The 24,253-nt window shown below is 43.3% G+C and overlaps 1 protein-coding gene across 1 annotated transcript in view; it reads left to right on the top strand.

The window, feature by feature from the left end:
• Nucleotides 1-24,253, top strand: part of LOC126248428 (testis-specific gene A8 protein-like) — a 229,273-nt gene that overhangs the window by 189,412 nt on the left and 15,608 nt on the right. The window contains exons 3-5 of the mRNA XM_049949395.1: nucleotides 15,416-15,586; nucleotides 17,566-17,808; nucleotides 18,880-18,986. Of these exons, the coding sequence (XP_049805352.1) occupies nucleotides 15,416-15,586; nucleotides 17,566-17,808; nucleotides 18,880-18,986 (521 nt within the window). The remainder of the gene's footprint in view (nucleotides 1-15,415; nucleotides 15,587-17,565; nucleotides 17,809-18,879; nucleotides 18,987-24,253) is intronic.

Raw genomic sequence — 24,253 nt, 5'->3', positions numbered from 1 at the left:
AAACCGCAACAATGGTTCCCGTGCTGATAGTGCGTGTTGCTCCAGATATCGTCGCAGTATCCTCGCAGATTCTTGTCTTGCTGCACGCAAGCCCATTTACTAACACAAGGTACGTGACGTGACTGTACGATACTGCACGGCGGAGCGAACAATATGTTATATCACTCTGGAGTTCGTCACCTGTCGCTCTTGAAATCCTCCGCGATGTAGAGAGTGCAAGTGCTGAATCCCTTGATCCCATATTCGCATGACAGTCATGTGGTCTCGACCAATGCGAGCAGCAATATCGCGGAATGACAATAGCGTCTCGATAGGTCACGATCCTGGGCTTTTAATTTCCGAAACGTGCTGGTAGTCGTCTCTACTTCTTACATGAGGCAAAACGTAATCTTCTCACAAAAAGCAATACAAAAATGCGATTACTGAATGAGAAACACGCTGGGTAATATATACAGAATGTAGATGGCAATGTTCGTACCTCTTTTGTGTGGTTATTCTGAAATTCTGATCATTTTCTTGTACTAGTACATACTACATTTCATGCCAGTTTGACAAACGTTGCATGGTTCCTTCACTGTATTGCAATTTTAATGGCCAGCAGCGTATGAAACGATTTTGAGGGGCCGGGCTAACAGGCAGATCGTAATATTGGTCGAAGGGCTCTTCGTAACAATTCGTCACGATGTTTCTTAATTCAGCATTCAGACCCATAGAATGTGCATACTGAGGTGACAAAGTCAAGTAATAGTGATATGCACATATACAAATAGCATAAGTATCGCGTACATAATGTATAAGGGGCAGTCCATTGGCATGACTGTCATTTGTATTCATGTGATTTATGTGGAAACGTTTCCGACGTGTTTATGGCCGCAACAGGGGAATTAACAGGCTTCCAACGCGAATGGAAGTTGAAGCTAGAAATCTTTAGGGAATTCAGTATTCAGAGATCCACACTCTGTCCAGCGATTGTCGACAATGCAAAATTTCAAGCCTGGGGGCTGTGGCTAAGCCATGTCTCCGCTATATCCTTTCTTTCAGGAGTGCTAGTTCTGCATGGTTCGCAGGAGAGCTGCTGTTAAGTTTGGAAGGTAGGAGGCGAGATACTGGCAGAAGTGAAGCTGTGAGTACCGGGCGTGAGTCGTGCTTCGGTAGCTCAGCTGGTAGAGCACTTGCTAGCGAAAGGCAAAGGTCCCGAGTTCGAGTCTCGGTGGGGCACACAGTTTTAATCTGCCAGGAAGTTTCATATCAGCGCACACTCCGCTGCAGAGTGAAAATCTCATTCTGGAAAAAAAAAATGGTTCAAATGGCTCTGAGCACTATGGGACTTAACTGCTGTGGTCATCAGTCCCCTAGAACTTAGAACTACTTAAACCTAACTAACCTAAGGACATCACACACATCCATGCCCGAGGCAGGATTCGAACCTGCGACCGTAGCGGTCACACGGTTCCAGACTGTAGCGCCTCGAAACGCACGGCCACTCCGGCCAGCCGCCGAAACAAAAATTAGTGCAATTAGTACACTTGGAAAGTGTTGTCGATTTTGATCCGATGGCAGCATGTGCCACCTGGGGGCTAGCAAATGTACTGATACTGGATTTAATGTCGTTCGCCAGCACATAACGTAGTGGGTAAGCTAACTTTTCATAGGGATTGCTTTCAGGCAGAAGGCTCTTTGTGGTGCACACATATGAAGCGAGCAGGCAACCATAACATGGAGACACAAGTGTTCTTCCTTCAGCCAACTGAGCGAATCAGGAAGGGGTTTAATTGTGGCCTTCCGACTGGCGGCATGCCACCCAAGTTGGACGCGCTGTATCAGTAGTACAGCGATGCTAGTATCATTGGCCAGGTGAACATTCTCACACCTGTACGTGAGGTTCTACACGTCCACGCACCACAGACTCCCGCCGGGGTGGTCTTATTCCAAGAGCAGCAGTGGCAGATCGTACAGCTGCCATAACATTGATAAGACGCCTTGTAAGCCCAATTGTGTCAGCATGAAGTGTTGCGAACCGGTTATTAGCAGTGGGCCTAGGGGCACACATAGCTGTAGCCCGTCTTCCACTCACGCCACAGTATCGATGTGCAAGGCTCGACTGGTACCGTCGGAAGATTGCTTGGGATATGGAATGGCGAGCCGTGGTCTTCAGCGATGAAAGCAGATCTGCCTGCACGCAAGTGATGGTCGTTTGCACATATGACGTAGACCTGATCGTCGCTATCTCGAGAGTGCATTCGACCTAGACACACCGGCCACGACCGGTGCCTCATGGCCCCAGTTGCCATAAGCTATAACTGCTGCACACCTCAGGTGTTTCTGGAGGGGACGCTAACCAACGCTCGGTACGTGCAGAATGTTGTTAGACCCGTTCTTCTGGCGTTATTGCAACAGGAAGATGATGTTTTGTTACAACAGGATAATGCTTGCCCACACACTGCCCCTGAAGCTGAAAGTGCTCTGCAAAACATGCAGCAACTTCCATGACTAACGCGATCTCCGTACTTGTCTCCAATCGAGCACGTTTCGGATACGATGGGACGAGAAGTGACTGGTGCGACTCGTCAGCCAACAACTCTTAGAGAATTACGTGAGCAGGTCGAGCAGGTGTGGCATAGCGTATCGCAGGTCAGTGTTCGCCATCTGCACTATCAACTGGATGCCCGAGTGAGCTCCTCCATTTCCGCCCTTGGAGGCTATACCAGTGTTGCAGCATGGGTCTATATTTGAAACCTCAGAACTGCTTGTGCTACTGATCTGAAAATGTAATTATTTCAGATACTCCAGATGCACTCATGCGCAACAATAAATCTTGAATGAATTGAAATCATGTAATTGTGTGTACTAACTATTTTCCTACAGTGTATACAGGGTGTTACAAAAAGGTACGGCCAAACTTTCAGGAAACATTCCTCACACACAAATAAAGAAAAGATGTTATGTGGACATGTGTCCGGAAACGCTTAATTTCCATGTTAGAGCTCATTTTAGTTTCGTCGGTATGTACTGTACTGCCTCGATTCACCCCCAGTTGGCCCAATTGAAGGAAGGTAATGTTGACTTCGGTGCTTGTTTTGACATGCGACTCATTGCTCTACAGTACTAGCGTCAAGCACATCAGTACGTAGCATCAACAGGTTAGTGTTAGTGTTCATCACGAACGTGGTTTTGCAGTCAGTGCAATGTTTACAAATGCGGAGTTGGCAGATGCCCATTTGATGTATGGATTAGCACGGGGCAATAACCGTGGCGCGGTACGTTTGTATCGAGACAGATTTCCAGAACGAAGGTGTCCCGACAGGAAGACGTTCGAAGCAATTGATCGGCGTCTTAGGGAACACGGAACATTCCAGCCTATGACTCGCGACTGGGGAAGAGCTAGAACGACGAGGACACCTGCAATGGACGAGGCAATTCTTCGTGCAGTTGACGATAACCCTAATGTCAGCGTCAGAGAAGATGCTGCTGTACAAGGTAACGTTGACCACGTCACTGTATGGAGAGTGCTACGGGAGAACCAGTTGTTTCCGTACCATGTACAGCGTGTGCAGGCACTATCAGCAGCTGATTGGCCTCCACGGGTACACGTCTGCGAATGGTTCATCCAACAATGTGTCAATCCTCATTTCAGTGCAAATGTTCTCTTTACGGATGAGGCTTCATTCCAACGTGATCAAATTGTAAATTTTCACAATCAACATGTGTGGGCTGACGAGAATCCGCACGCAGTTGTGCAATCACGTCATCAACACAGATTTTCTGTGAACGTTTGGGCAGGCATTTTTGGTGATGTCTTGATTGGGCCCCATGTTATTCCACCTTCGCTCAATGGAGCACGTTATCATGATTTCATACGGGATTCTCTACCTGTGCTGATAGATCATGTGCATTTAAAAGTACGACACAACATGTGGTTCATGCACGATGGAGCTCCTGCACATTTCAGTCGAAGTGTTCGTACGCTTCTCAACAACAGATTCGGTGACCGATGGATTGGTAGAGGCGGACCAATTACGTGGCCTCCACGCTCTCCTGACCTCAACCCTCTTTACTTTCATTTATGGGGGCATTTGAAAGCTCTTGTCTACGCAACACCGGTACCAAATGTAGAGACTCTTCGTGCTCGTATTGTGGACGGCTGTGATACAATACACCATTCTCCAGGGCTACATCAGCGCATCAGGGATTCCATGCGACGGAGGGTGGATGCCTGTATCCTCGCTAACGGAGGACATTTTGAACATTTCCTGTAACAAAGTGTTTGAAGTCACGCTGGTACGTTCTGTTGCTGTGTGTTTCCATTCCATGATTAATGTGATTTGAAGAGAAGTAATAAAATGAACTCTAACATGGAAAGTAAGCGTTTCCGGACACATGTCCACATAACATATTTTCTTTCTTTGTGTGTGAAGAATGTTTCCTGAAAGTTTGGCCGTACCTTTTTGTAACACCCTGTATACACTGGTTGTCCTACATTCCTTATTTCACTCTCAACTAGTAGCACACGTTTTCATACACGAAAGAGATGAGGAAAAACCTCATTTCACCATACTCATCGAGAAATGCTATATTATTGTCGCTGATCACTTGTTCATCGTTTTGGTGTTGTTTTGCGTGGCACTACTTTTAAATATTTAGTGCGAGTTTGTGTGCTGCTTTTGATGGGGGAAATTTTGTGTGTGTGTGTGTGTGTGTTTGTGTGAAAGAGAGAGAGAGAGAGAGAGAGAGAGAGAGAGAGGGGGGGGGGATAGATAGATAGATAGAGGCAGAGAGAGGGAGATGGAAGGGGGTTGGAAAGCCACGTGTTTTTGGAAAGCGGCTTTATGTAATTCATTAAGTGCAGGAAATAGTGTTTTACTGGATGCTTTATGTATTTCTCTTTCCATGTACTTCTGATTTTAGTGTATAGAAATTCTCCTCTGCTCTCAGTTTCTGGTTTTGTTATTAGCGCTACACTAGACAAAAAGCCAGTGAGCGGCGGCAGTGACATAGCATATCTCGATGAGTCTCGCGACATAAGATTTTTCAACATCTATTTCCTGTGTATTAAAATGAGTGATACGAGATGAGAATTAAATGAGAAAGGTGGAGAAACATATTAAATTAATTTAAATTATTAACTTAATTTTTAAATTAATTTTATAATTACAGCCAACAAAGAAAACACATCTAAGATGTACAATACGTCGAAAAACTTAATTACTGTCTATTAAATAGCAACTTAGATACAAACTGACTTTAGACTGATATTATATTGAAATATTTCTTTACATGATACTTTTTTACGGAATAATTCTGAATATAATTATTTTTCTCGTGTAGCAATGTGACAAAATTAACTAATTGCGCAAGTAATTCAAGCATATAAGATTACAAACATTGAATTATGATACAAGATATTCTCAGGATATCATATTTAGTGAAATCTGTTTCAGATTTCAAGTTTTGTACTGGTTGTAGAGTCGAAAACAAAGTTCTATATTCCACGGGCAGTTTGTAATTAATTACACTGTCTCAGAACGCCCACTGTTCCACTAGGAGTTTCACCTTATCGCTAGTTCCTCTCCATGTCTTAAAAACTCCGCAGACGTTCTCCAACGATGCTGCATGCCCAGAGCCCTCGAAATGGGTGAGCGAAACTTCAGTTCTCCATTCCTGCCGTACAAGTTCACCGAAGGGCAGAGGGCAACATGAATGCAAACTGTCTAGGGTTTCATTAATAGTGTTATTAGCACCTGTGACCGAGATTCATCTTTTTTGAAAACCACAGATTTGGGCCTCCTGTTCAGTCCGAAACAAAACACGAATGTATTAAAGTCTCACAGCACTCCGTATAACATTTCGAAGGACAATCGAAGGCCAGATTACAAATGAAACTTTCACTGAGAGCTTCTAGCAGACTGAACTTCATAGTCATTACTTATAAGTAAAACATGCAATGGTTAGTGTACTGGCCTCTCTTTCGTCTATACTGTTATTCGTTTTCATTGGTTTTTATAAATAGATTAAAGTATAAAAATGAATTACGGGATGTTCATTTGAAGAACGAAAACTGACCAATTCCTTCACTATTTTTGCCGTATCTGAGAGGGTGCTCCGTCCGTCATGAGCCTGTCGTTGACAGGACGTTAATCCCTGCTGTTCTTTCGACCTTTCTGGTTCCTCTCCCCTTACCTCACTCCCTCTCTTTCATGATCTCCTCCTCCTCTCTCTCTCTCTCTCTCTCTCTCTCTCTCTGTAGAGATGCAGAGATGATCAGCATAATCCGTAGCACCCGTACACATTTCTGAGGCTTAAATATATGACAACCGGATGTTTAACATACGTTCTTGTTGTGGTATTCACTCCGCAGACTGGCTGGATACAGCTTTCCACTATTACTCGATCCTGTGCAAGCCTCTTAATCTCCGAATAACTACTGCAACCCACAACCATTTGAACTGCCTAACTGTACTTACTTCTTCGTCTCCCTCTACAATTTTTACCCCCCTCACCCTCCCCGCTACACACACACACACACACACACACACACACACACACACACACACACAGTGTTGTGCACCATACTCTTCAACTGTGGAGACAACCTGTTTGTAAAACATAGGACATAAGGAAAGGGTAATGCACTGTTTGTAAAAAGAGTAGTCGCGATATGTGAAGAATTAAAACGCTGTGACTGGCACATCAATAGCGTAAAAATATATAACATGCCCACTCTGTGAAAAGACTGAACCCTCCAAATTACGAACGCAGGCGGGAGTTCTGGTAAGACAAAATCTGGAGGAGTTGGAGGCACTCGGCCAGAGGAAAAGACCACACGTCAAAAGACAAAGCCTCATTTATATACGAGTATGGATGATGTCATTTTGCTATTATAACCTGATGGAGGTGCACATAGGGTGCACTGTTGGCAGCACTGTTTGTGTCTTCTTTCTTCCTACTGCGACCACTAATGCTTCATCCTCTGACAAAACTATGAGATATCCGATTTCAGGGAGACTACAGTATTTCCATATAAACCTCCTTGATCGCTGTGCCATCTTGCTTTAATCCCTTTGTTCAACTAGCAGAGAGATACAATTTACTCGTACATTTGTAGCAAGAGAAGGAAGTTGTGGACGTTTTGAATCACTTAGGTACATATAAGACATAAACAATCATGACAGAATTACGTAGATTCTTTCATAACACGAGTAACAAAATAATGCCTTTGCATTTTCTGGATGGAAATCGGTGTAAAAGAACTGACTGTCCAGTTGTTATTGGGTGTTAGTATTTTTTCCAACTTGCGTTTTTCCTAACTACCTAGAAAATTCTCTTCGGCATTGATTTTGTGAGGGTTTGCAGTTATTGCAGTGAATATGTCGTCCATTCTTCTCAAATTGCTTTCTCCGGCTCACATACGGGCTCAATTTGCGTTCCATTGCAACAAAGCCGCGTTGCAAGTATTTCCCAAAGGTTTTTCACATGGTTCAAACCTAGGCCACGTACAGCCTAAGGAAAGACATCGATCTCTTTACTTTCAAACCATTTTGAGTTTTATCGACACCTGCACAGATGCATTGCCTTCTTGAAACATTAGACTTCGTCCCGTAGGTCCTCATATATTATAATCCATTCTGTCTCTAGTGTCCCATTGTACATATTATAGATAATTCTACTGTTCACTCAAGCAGTGCATGATTTACCTTTAGTGCATAATGCAGTCTAAATTATAACACTTCAACCACCAAAACGTCTGCTTTTTCTTACATGTTGCTCTGTTCTCAGATCATGGCTGTCATATTGAAATCCATCCGGACCATCTAAGTTAAACTTCTTATCATCACTGAAGATCAATTTATCCCATTGTCAAGTCCATGACACACGTTTTTCAGCAAACTCGAAGCTAGCCTGTTTATGTTTGGGTGTTAGAGCTGGTTTCTGCAGTTTTTTCTTGAATGCAAAATGTTTGTCTTGTGACAAAATTTGTTGTACACCTCTGTTAGTTACTAGCAACTCTAAATCAGCAACAAGATGAGAAGAATAACGGTTTGTGATCCTTACTTTGCGAGGTAGTAACCGTTTCGATGCCTCAGATAATATTCTACTTTCCCTATGTTTTTATTTCTGTCCAAAGCGTGCACCTAATCTAACGAAATTATACATCATTTTACTTGAGCAGTTCAACTTTTGGGCAGTTTAACGATCAGACAATCACATTTCCTTCTACGCATCGACTTTTGCTTTTTCATTGCATTCTAAGTGCTTTTCGCGTGTTTTATGTACACAATGCGCACTTTTAGTAATGGTGTCTGTTTTGTACCAGCAGGAAAGGTGCGCACACCCAGACTGACTCCGCGCAGAGCCGACTGCATTCATGCCAAGCTCCATCCACTACCACCTGAATCATTGATGTCTTGTTATATGTTGTGCTACTGACACCAAATGAGATACTACTTGACTGCATTTTTCAGTATACTGCATCTCACACTATTGTATATACACTGTGCACAGCGGTTCCGACCGACAACGTAAATTTTTCTACAAATATTTTTGCCGTTATACAGGTTTCCGCTGCTGTAGTGGTTTATCCTTTGATAGCATCTCATCTGCTCCAGTACCATCAGAACCGCAAACGTGTTAATGTAGTATACAATGAAATCATTTGGGGGACGAAATCTGAAGACACGATGAGAGTTGAAGATTAGTAGCTAAGGAAGTTCCCCAGCTTACATCAACCAATGAACGCAGTTTTAGAAATACAATGCTAATATACAGTGTTGTCAAATAACAATATAAAACGTACATTTAAAATGTGATTATTTTTAGATCATGTCAAATACGGAATGATACTTGGCCTGATAAGTGGTGTATTCGAACTTTGTTAAAGCCTCAATTTCTCCACATTGTTTCTGAAGTCCAGCTTTTTGCATGGCTTCTAAATAGCCTGATTAATTGTAGAGAATTATTGGGAATACGTTCAAACAATAGGTGAGAAATGGTATGCGTCGCAGTTGTTTGAGCAAGTCAATACATTACTTACGTCGGTTACTCCTTGTGAACAATCCAGGTCATGTTACGTAGCGCCTCACCAAGGTCAACGGGAAATCGCGATGATCCTAAATGTCCTACTACTTCCCAAGACATGCGGATAAAATTTTAAAAATTTGTAGTGCTCCATAGGAGCTGCTTATCGTGAGTTTCATTCTCAGTTCAAGCGAAATAAATATATCATACAGGTCTTTTTAGTTGAAAATTGTTGGAACTGGTGGTCTAGTGGTAAGGCATGTGACTGTAAATCGAAACGCCGCCGGATGAAATCTCAGATGGGCCACAGATTATTTCAATGTATCTCTCTATGAGGTGAAGATATGTCACGAACGACAGGCGGTTCGGCTTCCACGTTTAACTGTTGGTCCCATTTCCTCTATGAGAATACAGGGTTAGGTGAGTGACACACAAGCCGCTGAAGTGGCGTCCAATTGAAAGACTTGCTTCCGGTCTTTGAGTCACATGGAATTATTGTTATTAGTTGAAAACTTTAAATTCACTTATTCTGCCCCACCCCCAGCCTTCTGGAGATCAATTGCAGTTGATGTGACGTTGCTACGAGGTCAGATAATGAGGATACTATGAAAAATCGTCCAAAAATAACCAAGCCAAGTGGTGCAAAGCTTATGGCAATCGTATCGCGTTCGAGGGGAGTGACGGTTAGATTACGACCTGGCCATCTAGATTTAGGTTTTCCACTGCTTGTTCTCCGTACATAATGAATTTGTCTTGAACGGAGTGTTAACTTTCATTTCACCCGCCTTCTGCTAATACTAATACCTCTATGGACATCGTTGTCTTTTTTTGAACAGTCTGACAGCTTTGACTGTCCCAGTATCGTAGATCTTCTGGACACACCTCCCTAAAACAATCTTAGTAGATGACATTTAAACATGAAATTACACACCCTGTTATGTAGTCGCTTGCGAGAGAAACAGGTAATTGTTGAGGGAGCTTTATCTCCAGAAGCTCCTAAAGCTACAACGAATATGCCACGCTAAATTCTATTTCGCCACGTGCAAGGAATTAGCAGAAGGGTACACAAGGACAATGAATTTTACCAGTGTGTGAGGGACTTGGTCTGGGTAAGGGAGGTACGAAAGTAACTGTAAGTAAGTGCTCTACAAAACGTACTTTACACCCATATTAACATCTGAATCGGAGACCTGGGGAATGACAAGAAGACAGGAATGTAAAGTCCAATCTTCGGAAATGAAATCCCTGAGAAATATATTCGGGAAAACGAGGAGAGACAGAGTGGGAAATAACATGGTAGGAAGGTAATAGGAATAGAAAAGTTGAGTGATAGACTTAAGAGGAGTTGGATACAATGATTTTGACATTTTAAGAGAATGGACGATGGCAGGATCCCAAAACGAATCATGGTAGCCAAGTCTGAGGGCAAGAGGGAAACCCATAGCGAAATTTATTGATTCGGTCGAGACTAGTTTAGCAAGAAGGAATATGGACTGGAAACAAACAGTCACAAAAGAACAATTGGTGAAAGTGGAGAAGTGCTATAAACGTCCCTACCTGCCCAGACGCTGGATAATGGTGAACTGAAGACGAAGGGGACTCATTCATACCCTAGGAACGTTGCTCACGCAGGTTTTTTCTTTTGTAATTGAAGTTATAGCATCCGTTGCCTCTCTAGTGCACAGCGTTCCACGATCGCGTCTCTATTGAACTGGGTAGCTAAACGTTACACTAGGGCTATCCCATTTGAGGGTATACTGTGTATGGTGGCCGAACGTTGTTACTAGATGTATGGCTTGGTACGATATCCGAGAAATTAGTTTCAGGCAAGTGTGCAGTGAATGTCGTGACAGGGTGCTCCTTAACCGGCTCTGAACGTGGGCTGATAGCTGGTGCTAGACGCTTGGGTCATAGCATATAAAAGATTACACAAGAACTCGGATTTCCGAGATAAAAATAGTGTAGGATGGATCTACAATATCGAAAAGACAATGTCTCCACTTACATTAAGTGGCACACAGGACGACCAGAAGTGTATGCCAAGCGGGATTCGCGTCGCCTCTGCAGTTCCACACGAGCCGATCGACTATGTGCTGAAAGTCGGATTATCGCTGATTTGAACGTGGGGTTTCAAGAATACATTTCTGCCAGAACTGCACTGAAACAAAGGCACCACATACTCGTCAGCAGCCGATGGCCGACTGCTATTGCACGTACGTAGCTCAACAATTATGGGGCTGTTCGCACAGATCATCTCCCCATTTGGGATCCATGTTTTAGCGGTTTTTGTCAACATTAATTCTCTTCAACATATCCCAAAATACGTTCATTGTGCCAGACATTGACGCTTCTTACCGTTCTATTCACGGAAGGATCGTGAAAGGAATGATTGTACGAAGCCTAGAGGCGTTTAGTTACAGTTAAATGTTTGCAGCTCTGAATGAGGTTGCAGGAGTACAGTAACATGTGTCGTTTTTTAGGATGTCATAAATGTAACTATTGTTGATTAATAATCATCAGGCTTTTAGCGATAGCAAACAACATTGACTTACAAAATCGTTACTCAGAGTGCTCAGGAGTTGTGCCTACTATATGTGGCTGGTGTAATGAGTTAGTGAAATGTCTGACAATGGTGTCGAGATTTTACAAGTGACCGTATGAATGTGCTGTTCGCACAGATCATCTCCCCATTTGGGATCCATGTTTTAGCGGTTTTTGTCAACATTAATTCTCTTCAACATATCCCAAAATACGTTCATTGTGCCAGACATTGACGCTTCTTACCGTTCTATTCACGGAAGGATCGTGAAAGGAATGATTGTACGAAGCCTAGAGGCGTTTAGGTACAGTTAAATGTTTGCAGCTCTGAATGAGGTTGCAGGAGTACAGTAACATGTGTCGTTTTTTAGGATGTCATAAATGTAACTATTGTTGATTAATAATCATCAGGCTTTTAGCGATAGCAAACAACATTGACTTACAAAATCGTTACTCAGAGTGCTCAGGAGTTGTGCCTACTATATGTGGCTGGTGTAATGAGTTAGTGAAATGTCTGACAATGGTGTCGAGATTTTACAAGTGACCGTATGAATGTGCACGAGAAACAAGTGGATTCACGGTTTTGCTAGCACTGTTCGAAGAATTCGTCGTTAACGCCGCTGCCGCTGGTCACCTGGTGCCTCCGGTCACCTGGTGGACCGTTCTTGGAAGATATCGCCACTGCCGGGCGTAATCGAACCGGCGTGAGACCGGGAATTGCCGCCCCGCTGAAGCCGGTTAAAGGAATCTCCCCCGTCGCCGTAGTCGTCACCATAGTCGCTACCGCCCGCCTCTGACACATTGTTCCACTCAGACGTGTTACACGAAGAACGACATGGGACGGTAGCACTAACATACAACTGACACCGTCACATGTACAAGCAGTTCAATCACAGCCACTGCCCTTACATCGTTGTCGTAATTGACATCCTCCCATCCCTCTCTGCCTTCCTCAGTACATATAGCGTTAACTGCTATAACACTGTACGTAATACGTGCCGCGGCACAAGGCCACCGGCGCGCTTCTCTTCGAATATTCCAGCAACGCCGACCTGCGGTGAGCCCCATGAGTTGTACACACGGAGCGCTATCCGCCGCGCCGCCTACCGGAGGGCTCCTCTTTATAACCGCAGCGCAGCACGCACTCACTCTCATATTGTGTGCATACTTACTGTCCGCCACTGCTTGTGTCAGTACCTAAATTGTTCCTATGTTTACGTGCATGTTCTCAACTACTGTTCACTTGTATGTGGATCAATAATTATCATTGGTTGAGTGTGGCCGTAGTGTAGACAACAGAACTGACGATGAATAGGGTGCTCCCTTCCACGTGTTCAGTTTGCTTAGTTCCTGCTTCGGTTCGTCTGTCCATGGATGCAGTGCTCCAATCTCTCCTCGAACAGTCGCAGCAGCAGCAGGCTCTTGCGGATGCTACCTCGAACCTGTCGGGCGCATTGACTAGGTAGGCTTTCACGCCGACGGCGTACCCGCCGCCATTTCTCCCTTACGAGGATTCGGTCGAAGACTGGAAGGCTTACGAGAAGCGGCTGTGGCAACACCCGATGTCACTGATACAAACATACGTAACGCTTTGTTTCTTTCTTGCATTTCTGCTCGGATCTACCAATTGTTGTGCCAGCTAGCCCCGCTCCAGCGACCCGCATCGTTTTCGTTCGACGAAAAGTGTTGGTTTACCGTAAATGCAAACTTGTAAAGTTCTATCGTTGTCCACAAGTACTACCGCGCGTGGGCGGTCGAACTCCAGTCGCAGATTGCTACCGATCTTCATCACTATTCCCGTGCTGATTCTATGGCCAGTGACGCCTTCATTCGGTTGGCTCTTGATAAGGAGGTGCCTCAACACTCGCTAGAGGTCATCTTTGGCTGAAGTGTTAAATATTGATTAATCTTTCGAGGTATCTCGTGCTGCTGGTGACCAGATTGAGGCTTGGTGTGACACCGTTTCGGTGGCTCCTGCTGCTGGCCGTCAGACATCGACATGCCAAAAACGACAGCAACGGCAGCGCTCCGCCGAGCGCCCGTCTTCCCCATACTGTTTCGCGCAACATGTTTGGGCCGCGTGATCTAAGCACTGGGCGACGTGCAACAACTCTAGGAAAAAAGGCATATAGCGTCTGCGGGTCGTCCTCAGCCCCTTCTTGTAGAAATGGTCACGTGTGTCAGGTGTCTCTAATGCTTACGAATCATAACAAAAAGCTCTTTCTCGCAGTGCCAGTGATGGGCAAGTGCCCTCACTACAAGTGGACATGGGTACAACCATGATTTTACTGAACTTACAAACTTCTGTGAATTTGGGATCTCCGTCGTTGTCTCCAGTTACTCGACATTTGGTGAGTTACAACAAGCAGCATATTCAAATTTTGGGGCAGTTTACGCCACCCACTGTGTATAAATTGTTATTCGTTCCCTGTTATTTTGGTAGAGGATGATGCTGGTACCTCAAATTTGTTCAGCCTGGATAATTTCAGTACTTTTGGTTTTTCCTTTCGTCCCTTTTGTCGGGTGGTTTAGGTTGGGTCACTAATTTTGTGGTCCACGTTACTCTGAAACGTACTGGGCGGCCGCGCTTTTCCCGTGTGTTCCGTATTGAAGTGGTTTTGGGTGATCAAGTGTAATTAGAATTGGGCAGTCCATTACACCGAGTGACTGTTAAAAAACCGACTGGTCAGCTTCACCTTTGAGCTGGCTTTGAAGTTTCAGTTAACCTTCAATCTATTACTGACACCCACCCTTTGCTCCATCCGGACGAGTTATTGGCTAAACTCGTCAGCAGACAGCTTTTCTTAAAAACTGATTTGTCTGAAGCCACCTTACAGGTTCTTTGGATGAGGATTCTAAACAGTTCGTTGTAATTAACACGCGCCGCGGGTCGTACCTTTATCAGCACCTCACGTTCGGTGTGGCTAGCTCCCCCGGCGATTCTTCAGCGTTTCTTGGAACGACTGATGTTGTCCATTCCGGAGCCCATCAATTACGTCGATGACTTCCTTGTGATGGGTTCATCCCTGGAAGAGTATTTATGTAACTTACGCCCCTTGCTCACGGTCTTACATACTGCAGAGTTGAAATGTAACTTGGCCAAGTCAGCTTTTTCAAACATCACCGAGCGAGGTGGCGCATTAGTTAGCACACTGGACTCGCATTCGGGAAGACGATGGTTCAAACCCACGTCCGGCCATCCTGATTTAGGTTTTCCGTGAATTCCCTAAATTGCTTCAGGCAAATTCTGGGATCTTTCCTTTGAAAAAGCACGGCCGATTACCTACCGCATCCTTCCCTAATCGGAGTGTGTGCTCCGTCTCTAACGACCTTGTTGTCTGTGGGACGTTAAACACTAATCTCTCCTCTCTCCTTAAACATTCGTATTGTAGTTGGAGTTTTAGGTTTCTTGGGAAGGTGTTAATCCTCCATGTTATCATATGACTACAGTCAGAACTCTGCCTCGCACTACAAATGTCAAAGAACTCAAGGAATTTTAAGTAAAATTGCTTACTACTACAGATTTCCGCCGGGAGAGGCTGTGTTGGCCCATTTCCTCCATGGATTGTTGCACAAGAACGTTCTTTTTCAATGGACGTCGGTTTGAGAGTGCGTGTTCTCGCTTTTGAGATCTAATTTACATTCTTCTCCTTCTCTGGCTAGTTTCCATCATGGTCACCTTCAGGTTTTGGCTAGATGCCTCTCATCTTGTGTTCACTGGCCGTGAGTAACTGCTGGTATCAGTACAGGAATTGCTTCTGCGTTTGTGTTTATGTTCTCATCTATTGTTCACTTGTATGTAAATTGTGGCTGTGCGGTTGTTTCTCTTATAGCACAATATTAAACAGAACTCTGAAATTTTCAGCCGCAGGAGCAAAAGAAGCAACAGAACCAGAGCCAACTTCAGAGCCCGGCCCATCGTCAGGGTCCGGCCCATCATCAGGGTCCGGCCCTTCATCAGCGTCCGGCCCTTCGTCACCGACCGGTACTTCTTCAGTGACATTGGAGCCATCGGTGGCATCACAGGAATCACACAGTGAGTTGACCAAAAATAGAAAAAGCTTTAGATATAAACCTGAATTTTTATGTAACAGTTTTGAGGTCGCTGATTAGAAATTCCATATTATAGTTTCAAAATTAAACATGAAAAATAATGCTTATAATGGGTTTTATCCATATTGGATGCTGTCGAACTACATGACTGTTCCTTTATAGGGTGTAGAGAAATACCTGCTAGCAGTCACAATAAAATGTTATTTACGTGTCACACGACCGGTTTCGGGTTTGCGCCCATAATCAGGTGTTTATACATCCATGTACATGTTTATACTGTTGGAGATCAGTGTATAAATACAAAAAATATTTGCTAATGACTAAACAAATACAAGTGGCAAGGCAGCATTTGTCGAAAATATATCTGTACTTACATAAAGATGAGGCACCATTATTATAGTTATGCTGTGGTGACAGTAAAGATGAGGCACCATTATTATAGTTATGCTGTGGTGACAGTTTTGCCACTTAGTTACGCACTTCTTATCATTTTCACGTCCATATTTCAGTTTTACCAAGTTTAGCTGCATATTTCACTATTACGAGGTGCACTTGTAAAATACACTGCGTTTACATACAAACATGTGGGCTGTGGTCAAAGAACTTAGACATAGCAGGTGTAAAGATTTTGCTCATACAGAAACATGTAGGTTATGGTCAAAGAACTTAGCCACAGGAAGTGCATGGGTGTTGCACATATAGAAACTTAAAAAGCTATTATAGACTGCGAAGTTTTTTGATACATAATATGAATTTTTTTTATTCACAGTTTTGTCAGAGAACTTAGATCTAGCAAGTACAATGATGTTACATATATGAAATTACTAAAAGCTATTACAAATTTAAAAATGACAGCTAGAACTGTTTTGAGCCACACTGTTGTCAGAGAACTTAGATCTAGGAAGTACAGTAATGTTACACACATGAAATTTTGAAAGCTATTACAATTTATAGAATGAAAGTTACAGATTGTGTTTACAATATGACTATTACAAATTACGATAATGACACTTGGACTGTTGTATGACTGCTACATCGAATTTCCATAGAATATTACATTGTTATTATATTAGAGGATAATTAGTTTCTGTTTTTGAATATTTCGTGAAATATGTGAAGGTAGCATTTGTTTGCAAGCTCCACTTGTTCGTTGAGAATAAGGTCTGGTGAGTTAGAGCTGTGGATATAAATTTCTAGTTCTTGAAGCAGATTCATTTTCTTTCCTTTGTTCACAGTGTGTAGTATTTGTAGGTTTTCTGTAATGGCTGTGGCTGAGTGACCATGGTCTTTTAGACGCATTGAAAAGGTGGATTTATCAAAATTATTTAGCCAGAAGGCACCCATATGCTCACAGTATCTTATAGTGAAACTCCTTCCAGTTTGGTCTATGTAGAACTGTGGGCAATTGTCACATAAAAGTTTTTAAATACCTGATTTGTGATGGCATTGGTTGTTTGTATTACTGTTTTGGATGATGTGCTGTTGTAGCTTGTTGTTAGTGCTGAAAGAAATTTGAATACCAGTTTTCCGAAAGATGTTGGCAATTTGATATGAAATTTTACCTATAAAGGGTATGCGCGCGAATGTGTCTTTTCCATCTTGTGCATCTGATTTAGTAGGTGTACATTGTTTCTTTTTGATTTTGTTGTTAAGTTTATCAATTACATCTGGGCTGTATCAATTTCTATGTGTAATTTCTTTGATAATGTTAATTTCTTTTTGTTCATCATGTGGGCTGAATGGGATTTTATGTATACGATAGAATGTGGATCTGAAGAATGGCATTTTGTGTTATACTGGATGACATGAGGAGTTGTTAATGACAATGTCACTAGTGGTAGATTTACTGTAAATGTGGAAGGCACGGTTGTTGATTACATTAGATATTGTAAGGTCAAGAAAATTGATGCCTTCATCTACTTGATGTTTTACAGTTAACTTATTGAGTATCACTTTTTTCAGATCCAGAGCACTGTGCATTGGCGGCATTGGCACCATCAGCGGCATCGGCACCATTGGCGGCAGCAGCAGCTGAACAGCCCAAGACATCAGCTGAACCACCACTACCGCCAATATCAACACAGCCAACAGCAGTTCTTCCGGATACAGCACCATTAGCACCAATGTCGCCAGCATCTGCACCATTAGCTGCAGTACCCAACGAACAGCTCATCGCCACCGCAGTGCCGTCATTGCCGTTTCCAGGTAACATTCGAATAGATACTTACCTCTTATCTTCCACTGCCCAACAAACCCCATCCCATATCCCTAGTAAGCCTCCGAAATGTAACACCGCACACGCCCATTTTTCAAAACGGCCAAAAATCTCAAACGATAAGTGGTTACAGATTACATGGTCACAACACCCACCCAGAATACTCCCTCCCAACCATCCATTAATAATCCAGCTACCGATATTTTTAACCAAATCTCCCAAACACATAAAGCTTTGTTATCAATATCAGAAGCCAAATTCCTAAACCCAAAGACTCACCTCCAAGAAATCTATAATTAAATACTCTATTTCAAAAGAATTCCCAGGAGAAACTCAGTTATCATAAAATTCACTGATTCCAATCCCATCAACAATCTACGCCAGTAAGTCTTCTATTTGTACCCATGCCACCTTCACCCTGCTGTCCCCTTGCAGGTCAAAACCAGATTTGCCTCATTGCCCACCGATCCTCATTGATGTTGTCAGTTAGGTGGACCCTGAGATCACCGTAGAAAGGTTGTGTGGAAATTAAATTCCAATCCCTACCTAGAAATTTGCATCATTTTGCACTCATAAGAACCACATCCATGCTTATTTAGTCCTTTCACCGAATCAACAGACACCACTGGCCACCTAATCCATAACGGAACGTTCCTATGCCTCAAACGGTATGCAGCTGAACTGGGATTCGCCAGTCCTAATCCATCCGACGCCCCCATTGCCTACTGTATAATGATCACTTCACCAGTAAATGTAAGAACCCTCAGTCCTTCCCACCTGTCCACACTGACAACTTCAAAAAGACTTCTCTAATCTGAAATCTCTTCTCACCTGTAAAACATGCAACGAATCCTATCCCTTTTGTTCCAACATGTGTACAACCAAAGCACCTATCAAAAAGCGCAAACCAACTTCACGGTTCGTATCTTTTAGTACTCCAATCCATACTAGCAGCTCCAAGTCAGATGTGCGTTAGTTTATAGATTACAGCTTATGTAAAGAACGGACTGAACTTGCAGAATGTTTCTTTATTGGTACATTGTCTCTGTTTCTCCTTTCAGGTGAAAATGCAGGCAGTGCTGATGCGGTGTTCGCGCAGGGATCTGACGAAGAACTGATTGTGGAATATACCGATTCCATACCATTGTTCGAGAGCGATACACATGATGTAAGTAACAGCACTGTAGATGACACAACGTTGATACACTCACAAACGCCGTCTTGGTTGCGGTATCGATTGTCACGCGGGTTTTGGAATTTTTTTAGAACTATGTCGGTATTCTTTAAGCAGTTATCCACAGTTTACGAGGTAATACTTCATCTACTCTTTACCAAACTATGTCCATCACATTGCATCAACAACGAAAGAGAAGTTCTTCAGGTATTTCGATCACGTAATTTACAGACTGCAGTACTAAATATTTTCAGTTGCCGTCTCTCCGTGCGAGAACAGAATGTGGTTGAGTTAAGGATGTCATTTTATCAGACCTAGTGATTGTCAAGCAGCAAAGTATAACTTTTATATAATTGTGTTATTGTTCTTTTTCCCCAACAACTGGTTTCTCACTATAAATACTTCTCCCTTCAACCCCCTCCACCACATTTAGCTTCCATGCTATGTTTTTCATTCTTGAGATTAAATTTCAAAGATCTTGGTTCATGTTCACCACCGTCTACAAATCAGACGGTTATTCGTGTATATCATGAAATGTAGAATGATGTCACATATGTTTTCGTACTAAATTACCTTTCATACTCATCATATCTGCAGTTATCGTTGCGGATAATGGTTTTCATTTGCGGCAACACCTTTCGTAAAGAGCGAAAATTGTATGTCTCACTCATAGCCTTTACCTACTACAGTTCTTGTCCGACATGCCTCGGGTTCCGTTGCATCGTCCGGTAAAATGCTTACATTTTTATAACGATGTAGGGATCGGAGGCTGGGTAGTGAATTTGAAATACGTAGTTCCTGCGAATTACTATGGGTAGAGGTTATACTCAACAGTCATATTAAAATAATAATTGGCTCCTTCTACCGACCCCCCGACTCAGATGATGTAATAGCTGAACGCTTCAAAGAACGCTTCAAATAAAACTTGAATCTCATTACAAGTAAGTACCTCACTCATACAGTTGTAGTTGGTGGAGACTTCAATCTACCCTCTATTTGTTTGCGAAAATACATGTTCAAAGCCGGTAGAAGACAGAAGACGTCTTCCGAAATTGTACTAAATGCTTTCTCTGAGAATTACTTTGAACAATTAGTTCCTGAGCCCACACGAATTGTAAATGGTTGCGAAAACACACTTGACCTCTTAGCCACCAATAATCCTGATTTAATAGAGAGCGTCATGACGGATACAGGGATTAGTGAGCACAAGGTCATTGTAGCGAGGCTCAAAACCATATAAACCAAAACCACTAAAAATAAACGCAAAATATATATATTTAAAACAGCAGATAAAAATTCGCTTGATTCCTTCCTAAGAGAGAGTCTCCATTCCTTCCAAGCTAATTATGTAAGTGTAGACCAGATATGGCTCAAATTCAAAGATACAGTATTGACAGTAGTAGATAGATTCATACCGCTTAAGTTAATAAGAGACGGGACTGATCCACCATGGTACCCAAAACACGTCAGAACACTGTTGCAGAAGCAACGAAAAAAGCATACCAAATTCAGAAGAACGCAAAGTCCCCAAGACTGGCTAAGTTTCACGGAAGCTCGAAATTTAGTGCGGACGTCAATGCGAGATGCTTTTAATAGTTTCCACAATGAAATATTGTCTCAAAATTTGGTAGAAAACCCAAAGAGATTCTGGTCGTATGTTAAGTACACCAGAGGCATAAAACAGTCAATAACGTCACCGCGCGATAGCGATGGAAATGTTACCGATGATGGTGTCACTAAAGCGGAGTTACTAAATACAGTTTTCCGTAATTCCTTCACGAAAGAAAACGAAGTAAATATTCCAGAATTCGTAACCAGACCAGCTGTTAGCATGAGTGACATAAAAGCAGATATCTTAGGTGTTGTGAAACAACTCAAATCACTTAAGAAAGGCAAGTCTTCCGGTCCAGATGGTGTACCAATCAGGTTCCTCTCAGAGTATGCAGACACAATAGCACCTTTCTTAGCAATCATATACAACCGCTCACTTGACGAAAGGTCTGTTCCTAAAGACTGGAAAGTAGCACAGGTCACATCAATATTCAAGAAAGGAAATAGGAGTAACCCATTGAATTACAGACTCATATCACTGACCTCAATTTGCAGTAGGATTTTGGAGCATATACTGTACTCGAACATTATGGATCAAAAAAATGGCTCTGAGCACTATGGGACTCAACTGCTGAGGTCATAAGTCCCCTAGAACTTAGAACTACTTAAATCTAACTAACCTAAGGACATCACACACATCCATGCACGAGGCAGGATTCGAACCTGCGACCGTAGCGGTCGCGCGGTTCCGGACTGTAGCGCCTAGAACCGCTTGGCCACTCTGGCCGGCCATTATGGACCACCTTGAAGAAAATGACTTACTGATTCGTAACCAACACGGATTCAGAAAATATCGTTCTTGTGCAATACAGCTAGCTCTTTATTCCCATGAAGTAATGAGTGCTGTCGACAAGGGATCTCAGATCGATTCCATATTCCTAGATTTCCAGAAGGCTTTTGATACCGTTCCTCACAAGCGACTATTAATCAAATTGCTTGTATATGGAGTATTGCCTCAGTTGTGTGACTGGATTCGTGATTTCGTCTCAGAGAGGTCACAGTTCTTAGTGACAGATGGTAAATCGTCGAGTAGAACAGAAGTTATATCTGGCGTTCCGCAAGGTAGTGGCATAGGCCCTCTGCTGTTCCTGATTTATATAAATGATCTAGATGATAATCTGAGCAGCCCCCTTAGATTGTTTGTAGATGACGCTGTAATTTATCTTCTAGTAAAATCATCAGATGATCAATTCCAATTACAAAGTGATCTAGAGAGAATTGCTGTATGGTGCGAAAAGTGGTTATAAGCACTAAACAAAGAAAAGTGCGAGGTCATCCACATGGGTACTAAAAGAAATCCGATAACTTTTGGGTATACGATAAATCGCACAAATTTAAGGGCTGTCAATTCGACTAAATACCTAGGAGTTACAATTACGAGCAACTTAAATTGGAAAGACCACATAGATAATATTGTGGGAAAGGCGAAACAAAGACTGCGCTTTGTTGGCAGAACACTTTGAAGATGCTACAAACCCATTAAAGAGACAGCCTACATTACACTTGTCCGTCCTCTGATGTAATATTGCTGCGCGGTATGGGATCCTTACCAGGTAGGATTGACGGAGGAAATCGAAAAAGTGCAAGGAAGGGCAGCTCGTTTCATGTTATCGCGCAATAGGGGTGAGAGTGTCACTGCTATGATACGCGAGTTGTGGTGGCAGTCACTGAAGCGAAGGTGGTTTTCTTTGCGGCGAGATCTATTTACGAAATTTCAATCACCAACTTTCTCTTCCGAATGCGAAAATATTTTGTTGACACCCAACTACGTAGGAAGAAACGATCATCAGAATAAAATAAGAGAAATCAGAGCTCGAACGAAAAGATTTAGGTGTTCCTTTTTCCCACATGCCATTCGATTCAATTCAATTGTGTGAAATCTTATGGGACTTAACTGCTACGGTCATCAGTCCCTAAGCTTACACACTACTTAACCTATATTATACTAAGGACAAACACACACACCCATGCCCGAGGGAGGACTCGAAGCTCCGCCGGGATCAGCCGCACAGTCAATGACTGCAGCGCCCCCGACCGCTCGGCTAATCCCGCGCGGCGCGCCATTCGAGAGTGGAATGGTAGAGAAGTAGTATGAAAATGGTTCGATGAACCCTCTGCCAGGCACTTAAGTGCGAATTGCAGAGTGGCCATGTAAATGTAGATGTACGTTCTTTTCAATATCATCTAGTTCGAAAAGTTTTTACGTTTGCGTAATGTGTGTATCTCCTATGTTTCACAATGTTCCAGATGTCAGCATTATTTTCTCCTTTTTGTTCATTCAGTATGTCCCGTGCTGCCCATTACTGCTGAGCTTTAGTTGTTACTGTTAGCATGCTATTGTTTAGTATACAGATTTTCTCACATTCTTTAAAAATGCACATTTACTTCTAATACTCAATAATTTCTCGTTCCTGCTAACGTCTAATCTTTTCTCGTAGTTTGTCTGCTGGGAATCGATTAATCAAATCACACACACTAGTGGAAAATGAAAACGAAGGCTTGTGACATCGTGGGCTCTTGTTCAAACTTTTTCAACTTGGGATACCAGCGTCACACGTTCGCCTCATCAGTGTCTACGTCGAGGGATGGACATTTTACGTGGGAGCTGCAAATATCTTGTGCACCGTTCTTCTAATTACTGCAGGCGTGCCGCAGGGTTCCGTGCTTGTACACCTCAGACGCACCGAAGATCGATCTCGTACAGCTCACTCTTTACACGTACGATACGATGATCTACAGCAGAAGTCTGAACGCCCATGTATTGCGCTGTAGATTGCAACTCGCTGTCGACACACTTGCAACACGGGTCGTCAATGATGTCTCCAGTTCATCGGCGCAAAAACGCCGTTCCTGTTGGCGGCCAGGCGCATCATCCCTGCACGCGTGTCACCGATTCTCGTCGGTGGAAGTGCCGTCCCATGGCGTCTTACGGCACAATATCTCGGCGTCACCATCGACCGCCGCCTTACTTGGCGCCCACACGTCCAGGTGGCGAAGAAAAAAGCCAGGAGCAGACTCACCAAACTCTACCCCTTTCTGATTTCGAACTCGAGGCTTCCCTCGCGGCTGGGCGTTACGCTGTACAAGGCTCTGCTCTGTCTTCTCCTTGGGTACTCTTTCGTCATTAGGTATTCGCTGCCGACACACACCTGAAAACGCTTCAGACCGTGCAGAGTCGTGCCATTCGGCTGGCTCTGCAACTGCCATATGATTTTCCTGACACTCCACTTTATGACATGGCAGAAGTTCCTCAGCTTCGAGACCGTTTGAAAGTGACCACCTGCACCTAAGAACGTGTTGGACGGTCCCGCAACAGCAAGGTATACAGGCTGTGCTGCAAACTGCCGAGCAGCGTCACCACACGACGGCCGCATCTGCTTACTATTCAGGTAGCGCCGAAGAAACTGCGTATAGGACAACGAGAATACAGTCCAGAACGAAGACGCCCAACACACCACAAGCGTGGAAGGCAAAGCAAGAATTTGCTGCGAACTGCAACATACGTCGGAGGGACAAGTGGTTTATCAGTTAAGTCCTCGAACTGGGCCAGTTGGATGCCCCTGCTGCTATATCAGTTCCGGCCAATGGATCTCTCGTTCTGCACTAATAATGGCAAACGGATCACAACACATCGGTAGAAATATCAAAAG

Source organism: Schistocerca nitens, chromosome 3 (genome assembly GCF_023898315.1).
Source record: "Schistocerca nitens isolate TAMUIC-IGC-003100 chromosome 3, iqSchNite1.1, whole genome shotgun sequence".
Lineage (NCBI taxonomy): Eukaryota > Metazoa > Arthropoda > Insecta > Orthoptera > Acrididae > Schistocerca > Schistocerca nitens.
The sequence above is the reverse complement of the archived record's forward strand: the minus strand, read 5'-3'. Positions and strand labels throughout refer to the sequence as shown.